This window comes from Coregonus clupeaformis, chromosome 30 (assembly GCF_020615455.1).
Source record: "Coregonus clupeaformis isolate EN_2021a chromosome 30, ASM2061545v1, whole genome shotgun sequence".
Classification (NCBI taxonomy): Eukaryota; Metazoa; Chordata; class Actinopteri; order Salmoniformes; family Salmonidae; genus Coregonus; species Coregonus clupeaformis.
The window spans coordinates 19428070-19436969 of NC_059221.1; the positions used below are offsets into that span (position 1 = coordinate 19428070).

At 42.1% G+C, this 8900-nt stretch overlaps 1 protein-coding gene across 1 annotated transcript in view; it reads left to right on the forward strand.

Moving 5' to 3' along the window:
- Positions 1 to 6483, forward strand: part of LOC121545718 (diacylglycerol kinase alpha-like) — a 40717-nt gene extending 34234 nt beyond the window's left edge. Inside the window, exons 13-24 of the mRNA XM_041856483.2 lie at positions 379 to 465; positions 692 to 765; positions 870 to 944; positions 3219 to 3304; positions 3490 to 3579; positions 3794 to 3954; positions 4141 to 4205; positions 4332 to 4422; positions 4655 to 4844; positions 5129 to 5246; positions 5361 to 5421; positions 5595 to 6483. Of these exons, the coding sequence (XP_041712417.1) occupies positions 379 to 465; positions 692 to 765; positions 870 to 944; positions 3219 to 3304; positions 3490 to 3579; positions 3794 to 3954; positions 4141 to 4205; positions 4332 to 4422; positions 4655 to 4844; positions 5129 to 5246; positions 5361 to 5421; positions 5595 to 5672 (1176 nt within the window). The 3' untranslated portion in view covers positions 5673 to 6483. The remainder of the gene's footprint in view (positions 1 to 378; positions 466 to 691; positions 766 to 869; positions 945 to 3218; positions 3305 to 3489; positions 3580 to 3793; positions 3955 to 4140; positions 4206 to 4331; positions 4423 to 4654; positions 4845 to 5128; positions 5247 to 5360; positions 5422 to 5594) is intronic.
- The last annotated feature ends 2417 nt before the right edge of the window (positions 6484 to 8900 follow it).

Sequence of the window (8900 nt, forward strand, 5' to 3'; positions counted from 1 at the left end):
TGTCAAGAACTGCAACGCTGCTGGGTTTTTCATGCTCAACAATTTCTTGTGTGTATCAAGAATGGTCCACCACCCAAAGGACATCCAGCCAACTTGATACAACTGTGGGAAGCATTGTCCAGCATCCCTGTGGAACACTTTTGACACCTTGCAGAGTCCATGCCCTGACGAATTCAGGCTGTTCTGGAGGCAAAAGGGGGTGCAACTCAATATTAGGAAGTTGTTCCTTATGTTTTGTACACTCAGTGTATGTCAATAATCCTTCCTCCAAAGGACCCTTCTATGAATTAAATGTTGTTTTTTGTTCTAGTTTTGTGAGGAATCACCCCTCTTGGTCTTTGCTCACTTGCCTGTCCATTCTCTGTTTACCCCCATAAGGAGAGGCCAAACAGCATGAAGAGCTGCTCCTCGAGCTCAGCCGACGACAGTGACCCCAACACCACTCCTGATGGACAGGTGCTTCAGGTACGTGCTAGTACCCTGTCTAGGCCTTTCCCTGTTACAGGACCTCTGGATAGTACTTGGTGTGAGCACATGAACAACAGTGTCTAACTATTTTACCTTGTTTAGAGTTTGTCACTAGGAAGTTCCTCACAGCCATATTCCATCTGAATACACTGACAATGTAAACATCGTGTCTCCATTTGTGAAACTGCTGTAACCTTTTGATGAACTATTTATCCCTGAACAGATTAATCCGGTCCCAGACACTCATCCTCTGCTAGTGTTTGTGAACCCTAAAAGTGGAGGCAAGCAGGGAGAAAGGTGAGGCTACTTGTGAGCACTCCTACACAAATGGGCATTTATTGTTTATTTACTAACCATGTCAATCTTCATATTTTACAATGACAAGCCCTATTTTATTTCAGAGTTCTGCGTAAATTTCAGTATTTGCTGAATCCACGGCAGGTGTATAACCTCTCCAATGGTGGACCTGGACCAGGGTAAGGTTTCCCATATGGATAACTGCATATGGTATAGACCACTATTAGAATAAAATGGAAAACGACTCTGTTCTGCTGCATCACTAATTGGACAACTCTGCTATATTTAGCTACTTTGAATCTCAAAAAATTACATTTAAGAGGTTTACATTTTAGGGAGTATGATTGTGTGTGAGCCTCAACTTTAATGTTTCTGGTAATGAAATTATATTATCTTATTGTTTGAATATGCAACGGTTTTGAGACGTTCTAAAGCGAAAGTTTGTATCAAAATGATAGAACAGCTCTGCTAATTTTTTTAACAGTAGGGTAGTCTAGTGGATTATTTGAAACGTTGTAGAACGCTTTGCATTCTGAACACACCCTTGGTTCTACGCGTCTTCAAACTTTTCACAGTAGAAGTCCTTTAAGTTTTCAAACCACGAAAATTATAGTAAACTGCTCAAATGACCGCAGTTTATATAAAAGTCACCTTATTGCTGTGTAAGCCATTATAATATTATATAAATGCATAAAATGTTATACAATTTAATTTTAAATACGTTTTTAGGTGAATACTTTTATTTTGAAACTTTGGGGCACTATAGAGGATTTACCTAGCTAGCAACTTGCTATCGCGTTCAGAATTGTGCGAATGAATACATTCCTCAACAAATTCGATGGATTTGGATCAAATTAGGCTCAGTCACAGGCTGTAAACTATGCGAGGCCAGGGAGCTCTGCGTGTTCAAACGAAAGCAGACAAACACAGACGAAAAAAGAATTTCAGCGAAAGAGAGATACAAGTGTTGAACAAGGAGGTCATGCGCCACGAAAATATCTTACGCATGGGAAATAAACGGAGTGGTGAATGGCAGCGAATTTGGGACAGTATTACATGGGAAATCAATGCAGTGGGGGGCGCGAGGCGAACAGTAAGCGACGTGAAGCATAGGTGGCGAGACGACAGGCTCAGAGCTAGAAAGAATAAAGGAGTATTGAATAATGCTGTACTGCACTGTACTGCTGTAGGACATGCAGTTGTAGACATTTTGAAGGATCAGATACCATCACAGATTGAGGCTGAGCAGCAACAGTCAATCACTGTGAAAACAGAGGAAGAGGAATGCACCTTCGTAAGAGAAACATCAGTCACTGTTGTGAAATCGGAGGGTGAGTTGTGTTAAAAACATGACTTTAGTTTAATTACATTAGATATGGGATTTTGCATTTAGTTAACTTTATGCTTCATCTTCACTTTCAGAGGGGGCGCCTCCATCTCTTGGAGGTTCTTTGGTTACTCCTGTACCTCCAGTCCTATTGACACTACCTCTGGATGGTGCTTCAGTCACACCACCTTTGGGCCCCAGCATTAGTGCAACGTTTCCCCTCAACTTGGAGAATAATGGCCCCTATCAGAATGCAACCTCACACAAAGAAAACACAAAGTATCATGATCCACTCCCTCCTTCTGGGAAGCTGACAACACTACAGTCAATGTGCCAAGGGCTAGCCAGATGCTCCAGCCTGCTCAGTACAGTCAGTGACATGGCCTTGACCGTTAATGACATGATGCAGCGTCAGGTTGAACACAGTCAGAATATTATGAGTGTCCTGGAGAGAATAGCAACAGCTGTAGAAATGAGAAATGCTGGTCTACCTCCTAACTCTCAACAGAAATGAAACCACTGCAGTCTCCAGAAAACCAAGGCACATCTGTCTTCGGTGCTGACTTCAACAACTGGAATAAACTGGGAGAACAGAGATCATTCTCTGTACAGTAAAGTCAATGTAAACTAAAGTTTAAACAGCAGTGTTTTGATGTCTTAAAATGTGATGTGCTGCTGTAGGCATATGGTCTAGGCACTAATATCAATAAGGATCTGAGAAAGATATCCAGGTCCCAAATTGAGCAATACTACCGATATCACTGATCTTCCCAAAATTGTACTATGATAGATGATTTTGGATACAATACTGTCATTGTTAATTTAGTTATCTTCTACCTCAAATTTAGTCATCTTCTGTGATCTTGGTGTCTGATATAAACTTGGTGTCTTGCACATATATCTCAATGTTTTGATGACTTTGTTAAGCATTTTCTATCTGATTTATTTTAATATCTTTTGTTTTTTATAAGTTTTGTTTAGAAATCACCCCAAAAAATAAAAAATAAAATTCAGCTCTTTGTTGACTTGAATGGCTTATATCTGTCTGAGATGCCATAACCATCAGTGAATGTCACTTTTAGGTCCTGTCCTGCACCCACAACATAATATTACATCTGTGTTTCAGGCTGTGCTTCTTCAGAAATCTGAAGGATTACAGGATCTTGGTTTGCGGAGGGGACGGCACTGTGGGCTGGATACTTGATGCCATAGGTGGGGTCAAGTACACAATGTTGGTAAACCATGTGGTGTACATGCCAGTAGACAAATCAACTTCAGTGTATGAGTACAAACTATGAATTTCCTAACCAAACACTCATACATGTTACAGAAATGGCATCCCATGTAGTAGACATGAGTAATATTGATCTCTCTTGCTCCCCTTCTGGTTCAATCAGACAAAGCCAATCTTCAAGTGCGGCCACCTGTGGCTGTGTTACCCCTGGGCACAGGAAATGACCTTGCGCGTTGTCTTAGATGGGGAGGAGGTGAGCACAGGGTTGTCCTTCTTTCATTATACCTGTTGTGTGTTCACAGATCATATTTCCTGTATCGGCTGTCCATAGTTCTACTGTATGTGATGAATGAATCACTGTCTCTGGGTGTTCATCTTAGTTTCTTCTTTTATGTTTTTGTACTTGTGTGTGGGACCGTTGGTAGCACATAATTATCCCTTATAGTGTACCTCTGTGGTCTGTGTAGGTTATGATGGGACAGATCTGTGTCGGATCCTGAAGGAGATCGAGGTCAGCACCCCGGTGCTGATGGACCGCTGGAATGTAGAGGTGATCCTAGAGGACCCCCAGGAGACGGGAGACCCTGTGCCTTATGAGATCATCAACAACTACTTCTCCATCGGAGTGGTGAGTTAGGAACAAGGGGACTTAAATTCTAGCCTGGTCCCAGGTCTGTTTGTGCTATCTTGCCAACTCCTATGGCTATTTTCACATTGAAGACAGCAAAAACTGATTTGTGACCAGGCTACATACTTACGACACACACCAGAATGCTTTGTTATGAACTTTTCAGAACTTGTTGTGTGTTGACAGGATGCCTCTATTGCCCACCGTTTTCATACGATGAGAGAGAAACACCCCCAGAAATTCAACAGCAGGTAAGCACATTTGAATAACCAGGCCAGAGTCATATAGTCCACACATAGTACATGTGGGGACTAGCCTTTTAGGGGTAGTCACCTTGTGCATGGCGTAAATGACCCTACGTTAATCCAATATTTCAGAATGAAGAACAAGTTGTGGTACTTTGAGTTTGCCACCTCGGAGACCATCTCTGCTTCATGCAAGAAACTGAATGAATGTCTTACAATTGAGGTGAGGATGCTTTGCGTCAGCACATATAAACATAGTAGCTTTCTAAAAAAAAACGTGTATCTTAACACATACCTCAACAGTCTGCAAACAAGCACATATTTTTAGCATGCAGAATTACATCGAGGTTGTGGTTAACACAGGTGACCTGATAGTTCTGTGGTATGCCTTATGTTTATCTCATTATGGCATCTCATTAAGTTGCTATGTCTGTCTGATGTTGTACGTCCCTCAGTGCTGCAGCACCCCATTGGACCTGAGTGGCCTTTCTATGGAGGGGATCGCTGTCCTCAACATTCCCAGCATGCACGGTGGATCCAACCTGTGGGGAGAAGCCAAGAAGAGTGAATGCAAGTGCTTGAGGAATCCTCAGGAAATGCCTATGGTTATTGTTGACCCTGAAGTCCTGAAAGTCAGTGGACAAGGTACAGCGATATCCCTTGGCATTAACCAAGATTTCAAAATGTTAAAGGGTGTTTCTGGTAAATGATATTGTTAGGATATCATGTGAGATGTTATAGAGTATCCATTTCAAGAGGTCAGTTCTCATGTCACAGCTGTTAAAAGAGAAACATAATTTTTATTGGAAGAGGCCCTTGACCCTGGATGGGTCGTGAAGTAGGTTTGAATCTTAACAGCTGGTCTCAGACTGAAAACTACTGCCTCTCTGTGTGAATTGCATGTTCAGTGTTTCCGTCTTCCATAACAGACCTCAGTGACCGGCGTTTGGAGGTGGTTGGCCTTGAAGGGGCCATGGAGATGGGACAGATATATACAGGACTCAAGAGTGCTATACGACTAGCAAAAACCTCCCAGATCACAATCAGGTGAGTATTTGTGACATGTTGAGACGTGTACAGACTGGATGAGATATAAAATGCACCTTAAAAAAAACATTCCATCCCCACTACTTATCTCGCTTATCTCTGTCCATCTCTCAGGACTAAGAAACCTTTACCAATGCAGATAGACGGAGAGCCCTGGATGCAGCCACCCTGTACGGTGAGTGCTAGGAACACAGTTTGCCAAGCAGAGTTGAAGCAGGTTCAGTTGCTAGAGACCATTGGACTTGATGCTAATAATATGTTGTTAATATAACATGGTAACATGTTGGTATCATGGTAGTAACATGGTCATTTGAGTAAATCAACCTTTTTCTCATATTCCCGCTTTAGATTCACATCACACACAAGAACCAGGCCAGTATGCTGATGGCTCCCCAGGGCCGGTCCAGCTTCTTCAGCTCAAAGTAGTAGCCTGCTCCCTGGCTACAAACTGTGACATGGCTGGCCTGTATGCACTTGCTTATTATTATACATTTTGTTAAAGGCCCAGTGCAGTCAAATGTAATTTTCCTGTGTTTTATATATATTTCCTCACTGAGGTTGGAATAATATTGTGAAAATTATTATAATGTCCTTTTAGTTTAAGAGCTGTTTGAAGAGACTGCCTGCAATTTCAGCCTGTTTTGGTGTGATGGAGTTTTGGCCATCCATGGTGACATCACCATGCGGTAAATGAGTGAATAGACCGATAAGAAAGAGTTCCAAACCTCTCTGTCAGTGCCAATAGATGTGGTAAAGAGGTCAATGGAAGTTGACCAAAACAAGAGAAATGCCATGGAAACACGTGGGGGGAAAGATCCCGACTCTCCCCATTGCCCCCCCCAGCAAAATTACCCTACATTTAGGTTATTGTTTATATGTGTATTTCACACTATGTTGAGGTAGAAATCGGCGTATAATGCTTGTATGGATGTCAACCCCAATACATGTTCATGTCACCAATCAACTGCATTATAGTTGAAAACAACTTTGATTACCACCACCAATTTCTGTATGCTAGCTATACTTCCAGCTTATACCAACGGGAGTTAGCATTTAGCAGTCACTTCTTCTAAACCTGAAAAGGCACAACTTATTGATGTTATGTAGCTAAAACTTATCAAAATCAGACTTCAGTAAACACATTGTGTGTAGGGTGAGTTCCAAGCTGCCTCTGGAAGCAACGTCAGAACAATAACTGTTCGTCAGGAGCTTCATGAAATGGGTTTCCATGGCCGAGCAGCCTCACACAAGCCTAAGATAACCATGTGCAATGCCAAGCGTCGGCTGGAATGGTGTAAAGCTCGCTGCCATTGGAGCAGTGGAAACGTGTTCTCTGGCGTGATGAATCACGCTTCACCATCTGGCAGTTCGACGGATGAATTTGGGTTTGGCAGATGCCAGGAGAACGCTACCTGCCCGACTGCATAGTGGCAACTGTAAAGTTTGGTGGAGGAGGAATAATGGTCAGTGGCTGTTCTTCATGGTTCGGACTAGGCCCCTTAGTTCCAGTGAAGGGAAATCTTAACGCTACAGCATACAATGACATTCTTTACTATTCTGTGCTTCCAACTTTGTGGCAACAGTTTGGGAAAGGTATTTTCCTGTTTCAGCATGACAATGCCTCTGTGCACAAAGCGAGGTCCATACAGAAATGGTTTGTCGAGATCAGTGTGGAAGAACTTGACTGGCATGTACAGAGAGGCCTGACCTCAACCCCAACAAACACCTTTGGGATGAATTGGAACACCGACTGCGAGCCAGGCCTAATCAATGCCCAACCTCACTAATGCTCTTGTGGCTGAATGGAAGCAAGTCCCCACAGCAGTGTTCCAACATCTAGTGGAAAGCCTTCCCAGAAGAGTGGAGGCTGTTATAGCAGCAAAGGGGGAACAACTCCATATTAATGCCCAGAATTTTGGAATGAGATGTTTGACGAGCAGGTTTCCACATACTTTTGGTCATTACATTTTAGTCATTTAGCAGACGCTCTTATCCAGAGCGACTTACAGTTAGTGAGTTCATACATTATTTATTTGTTCATACTGGCCCCCCGTGGGAATCAAACCCACAACCCTGGCGTTGCAAGCGTTGCAATTGAGCTACACAGGGCCCATGGTCATGTTGTCTATGTTATGAATTGCAATTCATATTTGGAAAGGAAAGGGGGGATACCTAGTCAGTTGTACAGCTGAATGCATTCAACTGAAATGTGTCTAACGCATTTAACCCAACCCTTCTGAATCAGAGATGTGCGGGGGGCTGCCTTAATCCACATCCACGTTATCGGCGCACGGAGAACAGTGGGTTAACTGCCTTGCTCGGGCAGAACAACATATTTTTACCTTGTCAGCTTGGGGATTTGTGTATGTTTATGGGCTTCCCCTGTAGCTCAGTTGGTAGAGCATGGTGCTTGCAACGCCAGGGTTGTGGGTTAGTTTCCCACGGGGGGCCAGTATGAAAATGTATGCACTGACTGTAAGTCGCTCTGGATAAGAGTGTCTACTAAATGACCTAAAATGTAAATGTATGTATATATAGAAAGTCTAGAATTTCCTAGGATTGATTAAGTTATGAAATATTTAGAAGTGCATAAAGCTTGTGGTAATATACCCACAAGTCGTAATTAATGCAGATGTTATATGAAATTGTTATGCGCTCGTTAGTGCTTCTGTATGTAAGCAGGAAACCTTTTGCTCCAATGTTCTATGGCCAAACCACATTTTAATTGTTTTAAAAGCAGAACTAAAATGTCCTTTTTAAATAAACCTTTAGATTTAATATATTGAGTGACAGTTTGGATTGAAAACTAATTGTTTACATCTGTCTCAATGCAAGGCCTTAGTTTCTCGTATTCAGTATCTCTAATTGGAGGTTAGCCATATCTTAAATCCTGAGAATGTAAAAAATATTTCAAATGATGCTGTATATATTTCAATAAACCATCATGACATTATGTAATGTGGTGTGGTTATTATCGAATGAATAGGTAACCATTTTATGATTTGTTTCTTTATTAGTTAGGGCTAAGAAATGTCAAGGTATTGTATTTTGGTCTCACCAACTCTGTTTGGTTTGACCAAAATATATGCATGATCACAGGGGGGCGCCACTTGCTCCGTTTCAGCAGTCGGTTCTGTGTGGGCCTCATTGGCAGGGCCCTGTGACTTTATACCTATGTTGATAGGCTACATTCACAGATGGATTATTAAAAGCAATTTATACAATGGGTGGTTTGGAATTCCCATTGTTAGAGTCTATCTGCCCATGATATACTAGACAGCATACACATGGCCAGTACATTCATAAAAAGTGCCATCATTTGTGGTTACCTAGCAACGCACTACTACTACTTTTGCAGATCCACTGTCTGTCTCATCTGCACAGCCATGCGATTTATAAACTTGATCTACACTAAAAAGCATCTAGACATTATCTCCGACATTTGCAATATTGTAGCAATATTAAAATTCAATCTCCACTGTGTCCCATAATAATGAACGAGTCGGGACCAGACAGAAGGGAAGATTTTCTCAGCCAGTCGAATCATGAAAACAGGTCAAACGAAACGAAATGCAGCTAGTTTGCGGAGTTTCCAGCTTCAGTCTGAAGTGATTGTGTTAGCTGTAAAGTTGGATAGCTAGCAAGGGGGAAGAG